Source organism: Felis catus, chromosome F1 (assembly GCF_018350175.1).
Source record: "Felis catus isolate Fca126 chromosome F1, F.catus_Fca126_mat1.0, whole genome shotgun sequence".
Taxonomy (NCBI): domain Eukaryota; kingdom Metazoa; phylum Chordata; class Mammalia; order Carnivora; family Felidae; genus Felis; species Felis catus.
The window spans coordinates 68,075,230-68,090,567 of record NC_058384.1 but is presented as its reverse complement, the minus strand read 5'-3'; the positions used below and the strand labels follow the sequence as shown (position 1 = coordinate 68,090,567).

Sequence of the window (15,338 nt, the reverse complement as noted above, 5' to 3'; positions counted from 1 at the left end):
TGGGGGGAAAGCCAGCGGGAGGACAGGTGAGACAGCAGGACAGGTGAGGCGGGCCCAGAGGGGGGGGCGGGTGGGAGCCAGGTGAATGTACGGTTCTCGGCGGCCGAGGGGGGGGCGGGCGGCAGGAGGAGGCCGAGGACTGCGGAGGAGGAGCCCCCCAGCAGAGAGCGGCGAGCGACTGACCGCGGCCTTCTGACCAGGACCGGCGCAGGGCCCCAAGCCCCCGGGCCCGGCGGGGGACGCGCTTCTCTCCACACCCGGTGCTTCAGCAGTTCCGGCCCGCGGACCCGAAGGCGGAGAGGTGAGTGTACCCCATTTTTGTCGCCGGCTCGGGGTCCCCCAGACGCGAGACTACTGCAGTGTCCTTCGTCTGTCCTGGAAGTGGGACCCCCCCACGCACACGCATGCAGACCAGACTCCCACCACTCCCATTCCCTGCGCCTTCCCGGCACCCCGACGCTTTGGAACTGATTTTAACTGAGAGAAAAGGTGGGCGGAGGGTCCCCAGAAACTTTCTCCGCACTTCTGGGATCAGGCAGACTGGCGGCTCCGGGATGGAGACAGGGTGAGGCGGCGCCGAGCGCTCCCCCAGTGTCCCCGGTGACTCGAGGGGAGACCCCCGAGCCGCGCGGGCTGAGGGAATGGAAAGGCTGACGGACTCTAACTAGGACACGGCGCCCCCCCCCCCGCGCCCCCTGGCGCGGTGGGCTGGACCCGGGCCAGTTGCACGGGGGGCGGGGGGTTAGCGCAGGAGGAGCCGCGGCTGGGGGGAAAGTTACCGGCTGGACTATTCGGTTTCCTGCGCCTCCGGAGCCGCGCTCCCTCTCCCGTGGCGGGGCTCGGCCGCAACGTCCCGGCGACACCGATTGGGCCCCCGTCCCTTCCTCCAGGCGCCGCTCCCGCCGCCACCCTTCCCAAGCCGGCCCAGGCCCCTAGAACCCGACAGCGAGGGTGGGTGACCGGGAGGCGCCCGCGCACCTGCCCCTCCACCGGGTGGGGGTCGCTACTGTGTAGTCGTGGAAGCTACTGGCAGCGCCGCTGACAGAGGGCTGCCATTCAAAGGGGTGGGGGGCGCCGCTTTCCATTCCCAGCTCTCGCTCTCTCCTCCCACCCCACCCCAAGTAAGAGAGCGACGTGTCCCGGCCAGAGCGGGGGGGGGGGGGGCGGGAGTGGGGGGGCGGCGTGGGCAGCGGGTTGTGCCCGGACACGTGCCTGCCCAGGCGCCCCGGCCCTGCTGGTGTTTGGAGAGAGGGCGGGTCCCCTGCCCCCCGCCCCGCACAACCCCCACGTATCAAAGGGCGGCTGAGACGTGGTGAGACCTCGGGGCGCCCTGGGGGGGGGGGGGCAGGGAGCCCGGGTCCGGAGCAGGGGAGGGGCAGAGGCGCGGGTGCTAGCTGACCCACAGGAAACGAGCGCCGCTGACCTAGTTTGGGACACCGGAAGTGGGTGCTGAGGAGAGGGGGAGACCAGCAGGCTGTCCTGGCTTCCGGGCCAGGTGGAGGGCGTTCTTGAATTGACCCCCGCCCGCCCGCCTCGCAGACCCCTAGCTGCGGCCCCGGGAATGGGAGTGAGTCAGCGCAGAGAGTCCCCCTGCCCCCAACTTATTCCTGGCGGAGGGAGGCAGTTGGTCAGGGCCAGGGGGAGCCAGACTGAGCTGTGAGGGGTTAAACCAGGATGGGAACTCTCTGCTCCCTGAGGGTGCAGTGTGTAGGGGGGTGAGGCCTGGAGGATTATGGGGTTGCCTCCCGCTCCCCGGCACACACCGACTGGTTTGGTCACCCCTGTACCTGCCTGGCAGACCCGGCATGGAGTGGGCACCAGGCTGGGAGGGGAGAGCGGGTGTGAGGAGTGTGGTGCAGGGCTGGACAGGGACGTGGCTGTGACTGAGTTTGGGTGGCAGGGAGTGCTCCCTGTCACTGGTGGCTGGGGAGGAGAGCAGGGGGCTCCCCCTGGAGCAGCTGATGAAACCAGAAGAAATCTCCGCCGGTGCCTCCTGTCCCCGGCCCCCGGGACCCCAGCTCCCCCAGCGCGCCTCTGTTACACGGTTGCCGCAGGCATGGTGCAGCCCGCCGGCACCCCCAGACGCTGTCCCCTCCCTTGAGTCCCACACCCGCCCCCCAGCCTTGACACAGGGGTCAGAAAGCGGTCACTGCCACCCGAAGGGGGCTCTGGGGAAGGAGGAGAGCAGTGCCCACTAGGTTCAGGTGTCAGGGAGCGAGGCCCGCTCTGATAGGGCACTCTCATCAGCACGAAGCTCTGGCTACCGTGGACCCCAGTGTCTGGGAGACAGGTGTTGACCTCTTCCTCCTTCCCCGTGGTGCCCCCTGGCACCCAGGGCCCCCAGCTCCTCCTTGGCCTAGTGCCCGCCCCGGGAGGGCGCGGCGGGCAGCGGGGGCTGGGCTAACAATGCACCATCAGGCCCTTTGTGTGCCTGCACTTGGCACCCTGGGGAAGGGTGGGGGAGGGGGCCCAGCGGGCATGGGGGGGGCGGAGCGCCTCTGGGGTGGGGACGGTGAAGGCTGGGGGAGAGAAGCAGAGAATGAAAGCAGGTGGGGAGGAAAGGGAAGTAGGTCAGATAGGGTGCTGGCCCCCCATTCCAAGCCAAGACGGAGCAGACCAGCCCCTGATCTTACGGCCGCCCAGATGGCACCATGCTGCCTGAGGCGCAGCCTAGGACTGGCCATTTGGGGTCAGAAGTCACTGCCCGGGGGACTGCCCGGATGGAGGAAGCCTGGCCTGGTACTGCCCCCTTCTTGGTGGCTGAGAGACCCACTTCTGGTCAAGGCCAAGGCCCTAAGACCAGGTAGTAAATGGGCTCCAGGCAGGGCACTGCCCTCTGACGAAGCCTCTGGACCTGCTTCGGGGCTTCCTGCCTCCGGCCTGCTTGGTTCCTTGACCTTCTGAAAGTTAAGGCTCTCTGGCCACCAGGCCTTGGGGCCTATGCCTACTGCCTCGGGCTGAAGAGAAGAGTGGAGGGGGGGAGGAAGGTGGGGAGAGGAGATGGCTAGGACCCTGGCATGGGGTGTGTCGCTCTAGCCTCTTCCCCCTCCTTCTGCTGAGTAAACTCGTGAGTAAACTTGACGTTTTGCCCGGACAGTTTGAAGTTGCCTCGCTGCCCCCCCCACCCCTAGTCCTGCCAACACACAGGCGGCCAAGCGCCAAGGCGGGCCTGGGGGACTGGGGGGAAGGGGTTAGAGCGACTGTCGTCCACTATCAAGGGCTTTGGAGGGGCAAGGAAGACCTCCCCCCCCACCCCCGCCCCAGCCACACTCAGGTCTTGGCAAGAGTCTTAGCTGGGGCCTGTAAGCATCTGTCTGAGAGCCTTGGGGAGCCCAGAGAAAGCGGCCTCGAAACAGAGCCTCTGCCCACTTCTGACCTCCACCCCCTACTAAGGAAAGACACCCAGCTGACATCTGACCCCTGAGTTGCCACCTTTAACGTTCAAGGCTGCCTGGCCCAGAGGGAAAGCTACCTTTAGCAAATTCCACAGGGAAAGCGAAGAGGGCTGCCCTCTCCATTGCATCCCTCGGTCGGGGTGGGCGGAGGCTGGTAGCCTTGGCAACTTAGCCCTCTCTTCGCCCAGGCCTCCCAGCTGCCATGGCCTTGGTCCTGGAAGGTAGCGTCCTCATTTGCCAGCGTGATTCCTTGACCTCACACCTGGACCTAACCCCACATGGACCTCCCCCCAGCACACTCCCCATCAGGCCTGGCCCTGACCTCCCCCATCCTCTTCCTCCGCCTCCTATCGTCCCAGAACCAAGTCAGCCTTCAGATTTCTCCAGCCAGCAAATACCTGCGCCAGATCCAGAGGTTGAAAAGCGCCCCAGGCAAAAGAGGGCCTGTGGCAGGCAAATGGAGCCAGTGACCCCAACAAGCACACCAGCCAGCTATCAGTTGACATCACTAATTCCTCTTAGAGCCCCCAGGCCACCAGAATGGCAGGGGAAACGCTTTCCCAGTCCCTGCCAGGCTTCGGAGTCAGGCTCCACCAGGCCTTTGCTTTCGACCTCATGTCTCTGGCTTCAGTTTCCTTCCTGTTTCCACCCCCCCCCCCCCCAACTCCTCCCCACCCATATGCCCCTTTCAACAGACATCCTCTCCTCCTTCCTTCCTCCTTTCCTCCCCTTCGCCTGGGAGAAGGGGTCCTCTCGCCCCACCGTGGACCTCCTGGCCTTTTACCTCTTCCAAACACAGTCCCCTTAGAGACTTCTGACCAAGTCCTCTGCTCTGCCCTCCTGTCCCCATCAGCAAGGCTCTGGGGAAGAGCACGCAGGACTTCTCTTGGGAACTACAACTCCCAAGGTACATGCAGAGCAATTGTGGTGCATACTGGGAGTTGTAGTCCTCTTTGCTCTCTCACTTTGGTTAAGTCTGGAAACGTTGCAAGATGAGAGCAAAAGCCAGGACAGGCATGAATTGGAAGGTGGGTACCCTCTGCATCTCCCACCCCGCCCCGTTCTCACCGTCCTGTGCCCACGTGACACCGCGTACCCATGATTAACATCCCTCTCCTCTGCTGGGACAGGCTACCGTTCTTACCATAGGGCCCCACCCAAGAGGTGCCCCCACCCTGCCCTGCTGCCCCTGGCAGGGGTAAAATGGAGGGGCCCCTTCCCTGCCCCCTGCCCTCTAGGCTGGTTCCCTGCCTTTATGGGGATCAAAGGGCAGAGAGCAGCCCCACCCCACTCTCTTGCAGGCTGCGGGCACCAAGGCTCTCAGGAATTGTGGGGACTTTGGTGCCCAAGCAAATGTCCAAGCAGAGGGAATGCTGGGAGGCTGGCACCCACTTTGGGGAATGGAGCTTTCAGTGAGTGTTCACTAGGCTGTCCACAGGCTCCTGGGCTCTCGTGTAGGCCCTGACTTGTGCACTGCCTCTTGAGGAGATGGCTCGAGAGCAGGGTCTCGGGCCTTATCTGTAGCACCTAGGGGCCCGGACCCGCCTGGCTGGCACCAGGGCACAGGGGTGACCCTCCCCCACCCCAGGCCCACAGTTGGCACGGGGCACCGGGAGCAGGGGGGTAGGAGGGAGAGGAGGGCAGGACTGCCAGCATCCTGGTGGGTAGGTGCCAGCCGGGCCGGGAGCTGGTGAGGGGCAGCAGGCCAGCGGCACTGAGCCAGCAGCTGTTGGGGGGAAAGGGGAGGGGTGTTTTAGGGGGCATTTCTGTGGTCCTCCCCGCCCCGGGAGGGCCTGGATCGCCTCGCATCTAGGGAACGTTAGGGTACCCCTTGTTCCAGGAATAAGAGACCCTAGGAGTTGGAGGGGAACTTTGTGGCCCACCCATCTCTGGGCTCACAGCCCTCCTGAGTTGCCCCTCAGGCCCAGGCGGGTCCCACCCAACCGGCCAGGGTGGCAGCTTGCGCAAGGGGTGGGGCTAGGCGCTTCCCAGCAGATGCCCCCTCCTGGCTCCTTCCTCTTTCGGTGCCCTCAGCTCCCCCCATCTGTCCGCCCCCCTCAGGCCAGCCCCGTCCCCCTGGTCCCCCTGGCCATTGGGGGCTGGCACGAGTGCTGCCCCCTGGCCTGGTTGGCAGGGGCTGGCGCCCGGGCAAGGAGCTGTGGTATGTGAGTGGGTTTGGGGTGAGGCGCAGGGAGGGCGGGGTGCCGCCTTGCCCAGCCCCTGAGGGCCCCGGCCCATGCAGGCGGAGGGGTGGGGGTGGGGGGGGAGAATTCGGCCAGCTCCCAGGGGTCCGAGGGGACCACTGGAGTCCGGAGGGCCTCCCCGTGGTCCCCTCTGGGACCGCGTGCCCTGAGGGGCTGGGACCTGGGCACCTGTCAGCCCTGGCACTGACTGTCCAGGGTTCCCCTCCTCCCTCTCCCGGCCACTGCCGCCTCCTGTCCCCTCCCCTCCCTTCTTCCTTCTCCTGGTCCCACCTCCAGCAGCCTCTCCCGTGGCTCCTCCTCACCTCTGTCCTCCTGGACTGTCCCGGCTCCTACCTTGCCTACGCTCACCTTTTTCCCCTTTCGGGACTGAGCGAGGACGAGCGGGGGTGGGTACAGCTGGGGCTTCGGGCACCACAGGCAGAGACTTTAGGCCCTCTCCCACGCTGCCAGCCCTCCGGTAACCCCTCCCTCCAAGCTGGGGGGGAGGGGGGGCAGCACCCAGAGGGTTAAGGCTGTAGGGGGGAGGGGCTGGGCCAGGTCGTGGGCGGCCCCTTTGAAGGAGGGAGCTGGAGCGGGGAACAGCCACCCCACCTCCCCCCCCCCCAGCCCGGCCCTCCCCCACCCCTCCCAACCTGCTCCCCCCAGGGGCCAAGAGGAGTTGCCGGAGAGGCCCCTCAGCGTTCAGGTGAGTAGGCCCTTCTCTGGCTTGGGAGATCAGGCCCCAGGGGAGGCTTGGAGGCCTAGAATTGGCCAAGGGTCAGAGAGGGACTGAAAAACAGGCTAGGAAGAGGGTGTCCAAACTTCCCTGGGGAGGTGTGGGGAGCTGAGGGTCCGAAGAGCTGGTGTGTGGGAAAGCTCCAGCACTCAGGGGACCCAAGAGGACAGGGGAGCAGCAGGGGCCTACGGGAGCCGAGGGATCGCTGGGCCAGGACAGGAGGTTGGACAGGCTGGCAGAGAGCCGGGCTCCGGGGATCGGGCTGGGGTGTCCTCTGGGGCTGGGGGGCTCAGGTTTCTGCCCGCGGCTTGGCGGGTGTGGGGTTACCAGCCGGCTCGGTTACCCAGCCTGAGACGCTAGGCTGGGGGGAGGGGGTGGGCACAGGGCAGACCCTGGCACCTTGTGCCGTCTCCTCGGGCCCTAAGGGGAGCCGGTGCTGCCCGGGCAGCTCCTGCTGGGAACCCTGATGGCCAGGGTCTGTCCAGGTACGAGGTTGCCTGGCCCAGGGTGGGCACTCCGGGGAAAGCCCAGCAGCTCCAGGGCTGGAAACTCTGACGGGCAGAGAGGCCTGGGTTGTCCCCCCCTCCACCCCACCCCACATCCGCTCTCTCCGCACCCCCACCCCGCCACCCATCCTCTCCAGCTGGCCCCCAAATTTCGATCCCGTGCTTCTTCCAGAAGCGGGGCCCGGGTGCCCTGGATGTGGCCATCCCGTGGCAAGACCAGGCCTCGGAAGGCAGGCCTGGCTGCTTGATGGAATGCTGCCGCCCCTCTCTGCCCACCAGCCTGGGGAGAGGGGAAGGGGTGCTGCCCGGAGCAGAGGGGAGCGGAGGCAGCGGGACAGGCTGGGCCCACACCTGAGGGACAAAGCAGCAGAGACAGGAGAGGCTGGGGTGGCTCCTGGGGCCTGAGGGACACGACACGGATGCCTAGAGTGGAGGCAGGGGGCCGGCAAGGATGCGTGTCGTCTTGGTCAGGGGACAGGCAGGCCAGTGAGCAAGGGGACGGGAAGAAGAGGCCAAGGAGGGGGTCCAGGAGCGCAGGGTGGCTGATGAGCAGGGGTCCCCAGAGGTAAAGGAGGAAGGCCACATCTCTGCCATCTTGCGCCCCTCACACCCGCCAGGTTGGCCTGTGCCCTGCAGGGCAGGCGAGGGCTGTGTCCTGATGTCAGGGAAGGGAAGGTGGAGGGGAGCACGGAGGCCTCCTTCCTTCCAGGAGTCACAGCACCGGGAATTGGGCATTTTGAGGGAGGAGAGGCTTAACCCCCACGGCACCGGGAAGCAGCCAGCTCCCCTGGCCTCCTTCCCCCTTCGTGGCTTGCGGTCTCCCTTCCCCGCCTGGCCCCCAGGAAGTGTGAGTGCTGGGGGTGGTGAGGTTAGGAGGGGGGAAGCGGCGTGTGGGGGATGGGCAGGGCACGCACTCGCTTGGAGGGGCTGGGGTGGGACTCCGTACACGCCCAGGGCACCCCCGGGGGCAGGGGGCCTGGCCTTCCTTCTGAGCCCTTACCGGCCCCTCAGGGGACTCCCCGGCCCCTTACCCTGCCTTCCCAGCTGGGCGGTCCAGATGGCCACAGCCCCTGGGTTCCAGCAGCCCCAGGAAGTGCGGGAGAGGCTGGGGAGCCGGGACTCCTGGGTCCCTGAGGACTTTGGCCCCGTTGTCCTACTTCCCCACCCCCCTGGTCCAGCCACAGGCCAAAGCCCTGTCTGCGTGCAAAACTCAGCTCCAAAAAAACAGGAAGAGAACCTGAGGCTGGAGTTGGGGTGGGGGCGGGGGGGGGGCAGAAAAGAGAGAGAAGTAAGGGGGAGGGGCGGCCAGCCAAGACAGGAGGGGGGCACTGAGAAGCGCCTCAGGCCTCCATCACTCTGGCCGGAAGATGTCCCGGCCAGGTCTCAGCCTCCCTCACCCCAAGCTGCTGCACCTGGAGAAGCCTTTGGTGGTGGTGGGGGGGGGGGGGTTCTGTGCGCCCGCGTCTCGGCCCCATATCTATTTTCTCTGCCGCTAATCCCGGTTCCGCCTGCTGCCCCCCACACTAAGCCTCACTCCCCTAATCCGCAGGCTGTGGGGAAGGGGGGCCAGCTTTACTCATCGGCCGGCCGATGGGGCCGTATCCCCTCTCCTCGCCTGGCCCCAGCCGGCAGGGGTGGCCCTGGCGCCCCCAGCACCGCACTGGACACCGTCTGAGGTCAGCACCCGGAAGGAGTTACAGCCTCCTCCCTTCCTAGCAGGGCCACTGCTCTCTATCTTTTGATTCTTGGTGGCGGACACACGCTGGCGGGTGCCCCTGGGTGCGGAGAGGTACCTGATGGGGCTCCTACCTTTGCCCCCTTCTACCTTTCTCACCCCGAAGTCTTCCCCCCCACCCAAGATGGGGCAGGCTTGACTCAGGGCCCGGTTTCAAGAGAGCTGCCCACCTGCTTGGCCGGTCTAGCAGGCCTGACAGTGAGGGGAGCCTGGGGGGGTGGCGGGAAAGGGGGAGTGATGGGGCGGGGCCCCCGGTTCTTCCCCCTACCAGGCAAACAGACCAAACAGACCTCGCCTGGTTCCCTGGCACAGCCGCCCCCCCCAGCCTCCACACACACCCATGCCCACAAGGCCTCAGCAAGAGGGGGCATGCCGGGCTGGGTGGGGATGGGCCGCCCTCCCGGGGCGTCAGGGGGCTGGGCCCTTTGGGATGCAGATGTGGGAAGGGTGCCCGAGGTGGGGTGGGCATCCTGGCACCGGTGCCCCACCCCCGCCCCCCGATGACGGGGCTAGGAGTGCCCCCGTGGCCTGGTTGGCACCAGGGTAGCTCCAGGCGACACCTAAGTTGGCATTGGTGCCAGAGCCCTGGGTGAGGGCAGGGGGAGTCTCCCAGAGCTGGAGAACCTTACCGACACCTCCCCTTCCCACGTGTGTCCTCTGCCTCTCCCCTCCCGCGTTGCCACCGCGTGGCCAAGGGCATTGGAGTTGGGCCTAAGGGGTTAAACACCCACCCTTGCCCAAGTCCTGTGTGAGTTGCGTGGTGAACCAGCCTGAGCCTGTGACCTGACAGCAGGGTCGGCCAATCAGTGCCCTGCCACACCAGGTTGCCTCGGAGACCGGCCCTGGGGTGGGAGAAAGGAGGCGGGCTTAGCAAGCGGCAGGAATGGGTGGGGTGGGGAGGGAAGGAGGGAGAGGGATGGGGTGAGCCACGTGCCTGCGGGTGCCCAGCTCCAGGCCAATGGACAGCGAGGATAGCCCCACCCGTCCCCCTCAGGAGGGACAGGATCCGCTTGGGCTCAGGAGGGCGCCCACCCGGTTTTTGTCTGTTCCTAAGTTCTGGGGCTGTTTGCCCCTCGTTCAGTTTGTAAAGTGCAGACAGGAGGACCAAAGGGGCCTGGGGCTGCCCCCAGGGAGAGAAGGGATGTGGGGACCCAGGGTGGGAGCAAGGGCCTCGCTGAGGGCATCTGGGCACAACTTGCAACTTACGAGAGAGAGACACACGTGGGTGAGGCTCACTTAAGGCTTCTATGCAGGTGACCGGCCCGGAGGCGGGCGGAGACAATGCGGGTCTTGTGCTCTAAAGAGGAAATCTGTGGCCCCTGACTCCCCCAACTCCCTGAAAAAAACTTTTCGCCCCAGTGGCCAGGGCTGAGCGGCCGTTGGCAGTGGCGAAGACGACACTGACCAGTGTCGGTGGGACCCACCCTGGGGACTTTAATATTATGGACGGGGAAACGGGCCTCCTGGGGTGGGGGAAGGAAGTGACTTACCCAAGGTCACGTAGCTAGTAGTAACCTGACTCCTTGGGGTGACTTGAGGGAGAGAGACCCAGCTGTCCCCAAGCTGTTTCCCAGCAGAGGCCATCTGTAGAGTGGAATCTGCCCCTGGGTGAGGCCTTGCTTCTCCCTCCCGAGGCCAGAATGTGTGTGTCAGCCCCTAGGCCAGCACACGGTCTCACTCAGCCGCCACCACAGCCCTAGGAATCCGGAGGAATTATCCTGTGTTGTCGACCAGGAAGGAGGCCCAGAGACTATAGATGTTGTGTTGAAAGCCACCGAGCTAGTCAGCCACAGAGTCAAGCCTGGCTGCGTCCGGAGCACAGCTCTTTCCGGGCCCGGACTCTGTCTCCAGTGGCTCCAGACCCACCAAAGGTCAGGGCTAAAGGGCTGAGTCCTTGGGCCTTCTACCCGCTCCTTGTACAGCTGAGGAAACTGACGCACAGAGAGAAGGGACTTGTCCAAAGTCGCTGAGCAAGATGGCAGCAGACACCCCACTTCCAGGCCAGACCCACTCTACCACCCCCCTGCCCTCCACCCCCTTGGGGGGGCCGCCGTGTCTCTGTGCCTCAGAGAGGGCAGCACGGGGGCGGGGGGGGGGTGGGGGGGGGACGGCCCTCTGGAGAGGGGGGCTCTCCTGACCGGCCAGCCAGCGGGGGCACCACCACCCGGTGGGGAGGGAGAGGTGGTGGCCTGGCGGGAGCGAGGTGGGGAGGGGTGGGGACTGGAACCTGGCCTATTGGCAGTGGGGGAGGGGGCGGGGACGATGCTTATCTGTGCGGGGCAGGAAGCACCCGAGCCAGCCAGCGCGACACCCCAGCACAGGGTGGCTGCTCCCTGGCCCCCTGGGGGAGGGGAGGATGTGGGGGGGGGTGCTGGGAGCTGTATTTCCCTTTTGGCCTGGGGTGGGGGGTGGAATCTAAAAGGGGAGATGAACTTTTAGTGGGTGGGGGAGGGGAGGAGGAAGGTGAAGGTGCAGGAGGCCTCCTGGTGAGCGGGCCAGGCCCTTCGTGGGGGCGACTTGATTTAACGTCATGGCCGGGCGGGAGCGCGCCTGGGTCCAGCGTGAGTCTCAGCTCTTGGCCTCTCTGGCCGTGGGGAGGCTCCGTCACAGACTGTCACCCCCCTCCCCAGATGATTGAGCCCCGAATCCTTTGGCCACTTTATGGAGCCTCCCCACGTGTCCTGTCCCCCAGCCCAGCGCTTCCTCCAAAGGCATGGGGAGGGGGGCGGGTGAAGCGGACGGGTCTCTAGAGAAGGTTCCGTGGGCAAGTCCGGGCTCCTGCGCACCCAGAGGCAGGCAGGACTGTGCACAGCAGTTGGGAACAGGACTTGGGCCCACGGCCTGGCTTTGAACGCCGTTCGGCACGTACCTTGGAAAGTCGCTTCACCTGCCTGCGCGTCGGGTTCCCTGTCTGTGAGGAGACAAGGTGCTAGTCGGGACTCGGGGCTCGCGCAAGACCGAATGGGTAGAAACACTTAGAGTATCCGGCCGACCCCGCGGCTCCCTCCTCGGACCCCCTCGCAGGGCGGAGTGCTCTCACCCTCTCCCTCTCCTCAACCCTACAGAAAAAGATGGGGAGCCCCGAGGACGACCTCATCGGGATCCCGTTCCCAGACCACAGCAGCGAGCTCCTGAGCTGCCTCAACGAACAGCGCCAGCTGGGCCACCTCTGCGACCTCACCATCCGGACGCAGGGCCTCGAATACCGCACCCACCGGGCCGTGCTGGCCGCCTGCAGCCACTACTTCAAGAAGCTGTTCACCGAGGGCGGTGGCGGCGCCGTCTCGGGGGCCGGGGGCGGCGGGCCGGCCGCCGGGGGGGCGGGCGCCGGCGTGTGCGAGCTGGACTTCGTGGGGCCCGAGGCCCTGGGCGCCCTGCTCGAGTTCGCCTACACGGCCACGCTGACGACCAGCAGCGCCAACATGCCCGCCGTGCTCCAGGCCGCCCGGCTGCTGGAGATCCCGTGTGTCATCGCTGCCTGCATGGAGATTCTGCAGGGCAGCGGCCTGGAAGCCCCCAGCCCCGACGAGGACGACTGTGAGCGGGCCCGCCAGTACCTGGAGGCCTTCGCCACGGCCACGGCCACGGCCGCGGGAGTTCCTGACGGCGAAGACAGCCCCCCGCAGGCGCCCCGCCCGCCCCCGCCCCCGCCGCCCCCTCGGCCCGTGGCCCGCCGCAGCCGCAAGCCCCGGAAAGCGTTCCTGCAGACCAAGGGGGCCCGGGCGAACCACTTAGTGCCCGAGGTGCCCGCGGTGCCCAGCCAACCCGTGACCTACGAGGAGGAGGAGGGGGCCAGGGTGGGTGGCAGTGCGGGCAGCGGGCCGGGGGACAGCTACAGCCCTCCAGCCGGGACTGCTTCACCCCCCGAGGGGCCCCTGACCTACGAGGCCTATGAGGGTGAGGAAGAAGAGGAGGAGCCCGTGTACTCCACCGCCTACGGGCTGGCGCAGGGGGGTGGGCCCCCGCTGTCCCCAGAGGAGCTGGGCTCAGACGAGGACGCCATCGATCCTGACCTGATGGCCTACCTGAGTTCGCTGCACCAGGACGCCCTCGCGCCGGGCCTGGACGGCCAGGACAAGCTGGTGCGCAAACGCCGCTCCCAGATGCCCCAGGAGTGCCCCGTCTGTCACAAGATCATCCACGGGGCGGGCAAGCTGCCCCGCCACATGAGGACCCACACGGGCGAGAAGCCCTTCGCCTGCGAGGTCTGCGGCGTCCGCTTCACCCGGTGAGCACCCGTGGGGCGGGGTGCGGAGAGGGGAGTCAGGAGACCCCGGGTGGGGAGCAGGTGGTCCTGGAAGGGCTGGAGGTGTGGCTGTGACCGGAGGGACCCGCACAAAACCGGGAGGCCGGGAGAAGGAAGGTCAAGGCACGTGCGTCTGGGGCAGGAGAGGTTCGGTGTGGGAGGCGGGGAGGCCGCGCCGGCCTAAGCTGGGAGCAGTCAGCAAGGGCGTCCCGGGCGGTAAGAGGCAGCCCGCGGCAGAGGGACCAGAGGGACGAGACCCCAGGGACCTGGCCCGGAGGAGCCGGCCAGGGTCCTGTCCTGAACCCGCTCCCTTGCGCCCCCCCGGCCAGGAACGACAAGCTGAAGATTCACATGCGGAAGCACACCGGAGAGCGGCCCTACTCGTGCCCGCACTGCCCAGCCCGCTTCCTGCACAGCTACGACCTCAAGAACCACATGCACCTGCACACGGGGGACCGGCCCTACGAGTGCCACCTGTGCCACAAGGCCTTCGCCAAGGAGGACCACCTGCAGCGCCACCTCAAGGGCCAGAACTGCCTGGAGGTGCGCACCCGGCGGCGCCGGAAGGACGACGCGCCACCCCACTACCCACCGCCCTCCGCCGCCGCCCCGTCCCCCGCGGGCCTCGACCTCTCCAACGGCCACTTGGACACCTTCCGCCTCTCTCTGGCCCGATTCTGGGAGCAGTCAGCCCCTACCGGCCCTCCGGTCGCCGCCCTGGGGCCCCCTGATGACGAGGAGGAGGAGGGGGCACCCAGTACGCCGCAGGCCGAAGGTGCCATGGAGTCCTCTTAGAGAGGGCCGAGCGGCCGGGCTGGCGCCGCGCGAGGCCGGGCCGCCGCTGCCAAGCAGTGGGAGTGGGCGGGACGGACAGAGCCGGGGTCGGGGCTCTGGGCCTCCCCGGCTTCAGAGATCTGCCCCTTCCCCCGCGCCCCCCAGAACCCTCATTCCAGTTCCAAGCTGAGAAGGTTTTGGGGTAGAGGCTCCCCAGACTGGGGTGATCTCCCAAGGAGTGACGCAGGATAGTGTATTTACAGCTCTATTGTAAAGGTGGGGTCCCTATCCCCAGCTGCTCCTGGGGAGTAGAAGCAATAATGTATTTCTGATTTGTGGGGTCCCTCTTCGGCTATGCGGGTTTCCAGGGGCTGGGGGGCTTGGGACCAAAGTCTTGCCCCGCCCCCATGCCCCTAGGGGTTTTGGCTGCGTCAGGGGGTGAAGGACCGCCCCTCCCTTCCCTTCCGAGACCCCTCCTTCCTGGTTTCTGTTCCCTTTTCCTGGCAGTGAATTATGCAAAGGGGGGCGGCGAAGGAAGGGTAGGTGGGGGAAAGCGAGGTAGAAGCTGGAAAGCCTGGGGGACTGGGCCCCGCAGGAAGGAGCCATCCTCGCGCCCCACCCCCCCTCGCCCCCCGCCAGGCTCCGAGCGCTGAGTCACGGGGTCCTGGAGGAGAAGGGGGCGGGGTGGCCTGAGTGGCTCGCCCGCCCCTGGGGGCAGCGGGAGGGGCCCGCTCCGCTCGGCTCTCCGCCCCGGCCCTGCCCTCCCCTCCCGCGTCCCCGGGCAGGGAATGTCTTGTTCCCGCCGCTCCCTCCCCGGGGCCAGAGGGCAGGGCGGGCCGGGTGGCTCCTGCCCTCCTCTCCTCCTCCCGCCCAGGTGCGAGCCGGAGCCGCCGCCGGGCCGCCCCTGACTCACGCCGCCCCCGGGCTGGCGCGGCGCGGGCTCGGGGACGGGGTGAGGGGCTGCGGGCCTGCGGAGCGCGCGGGCGGGCGCCCCCTGGCGGCCGCTCCGGGCACCCGCGGGCGCGCCGCCGCCGAGAGAGCGCCGAAGGGGTTCCGCTCCCAGACCCCTGCCGGTCCGGCCGCCCTGCGGGGGTCTCGGAGGGCAGCCCCCTCGCTCTTCCCTTAGGATTGAATCCACCCCGGTTCTGTACATAGCCTCTTCTGTTGGTCTTGTTGAAATCTAGTTTCAGATTTTTAACTACCCAATTCTGCTGGGGGTGGGGGCAACTGCCCCCCCTCCCGTCCTCGCTGGGTGCTGCCCCCCTCCCCCCCCCCTTGCGGCCTGGGCTCTGCCTTGCACTATTTCCCCTCCCTGGCCTGGCGGCCCCTCCCCCTCCTTAAAAGGGGCAGGTTAAGGGGCCCGGTGCTCTCCCTTCCTCCCATGCACCCTCATGCCCATTTGCACAGCTGCCCAGGTACCCCCAATAGTGAGGGGGTGTCACAGGGAGGGGGTAGCGGGACCAGTCCCTGTATCTATTTAAAAAGTGATGATGTAATATATTGGGGTTGGGGGAGGTCAGGTGGCCCTGGGCCTCATCTTAGCATTTCAGGTGATGGGGGAGCCCAGGGCTGGGGAGACCTGGGGCCTAGCCCCAGAGAGTGAGGACAATGTGACCTCCCCCCTCCCCCCTTGCGGCTTCTCCACTCAGTGCCTTAGGGGGGGAGGCGAGTCCCCCCTCTCCTCTTCCCCTCCTCTTCCCCTGCCCCCACCTTGGGTGTAAGCGACAGGAAGAAATAATAATAATTTAAGATTCACACTCGTG

General features: G+C 66.8%; 1 protein-coding gene across 5 annotated transcripts; it reads left to right on the top strand.

The window, feature by feature from the left end:
- On the top strand, window positions 1-15,332 carry ZBTB7B (zinc finger and BTB domain containing 7B). Of its 5 annotated transcripts, XM_045049224.1 has the most exons (4): window positions 1-43; window positions 201-301; window positions 11,621-12,783; window positions 13,131-15,332. In XM_045049224.1, the coding sequence occupies exons 3-4, from the start codon at window positions 11,627-11,629 to the stop codon at window positions 13,594-13,596; spliced, it is 1,623 nt and encodes a 540-aa protein (XP_044905159.1). In that variant the 5' UTR covers window positions 1-43; window positions 201-301; window positions 11,621-11,626; the 3' UTR covers window positions 13,597-15,332. The 5 variants fall into 5 exon arrangements, with proteins under 5 accessions (XP_044905159.1, XP_023103487.1, XP_023103491.1 ...); XM_023247719.2 differs by lacking the exon at window positions 1-43 and having other exon boundaries at window positions 66-301; XM_023247723.2 differs by lacking the exons at window positions 1-43; window positions 201-301 and adding an exon at window positions 6,183-6,284.
- Window positions 15,333-15,338: the final 6 nt, after the last annotated feature.

What these genes read in the sequence shown, in the direction of transcription:
- ZBTB7B (XM_045049224.1), top strand. Translation starts at nt 11,627, where the DNA reads ATGGGGAGCCCCGAGGACGACCTCATCGGGATCCCGTTCCCAGACCAC. An exon ending in TGCGGCGTCCGCTTCACCCG is followed by an intron (nt 12,784 to 13,130) that starts GTGAGCACCCGT and finishes CCCCCCGGCCAG; the next exon opens with GAACGACAAGCTGAAGATTC.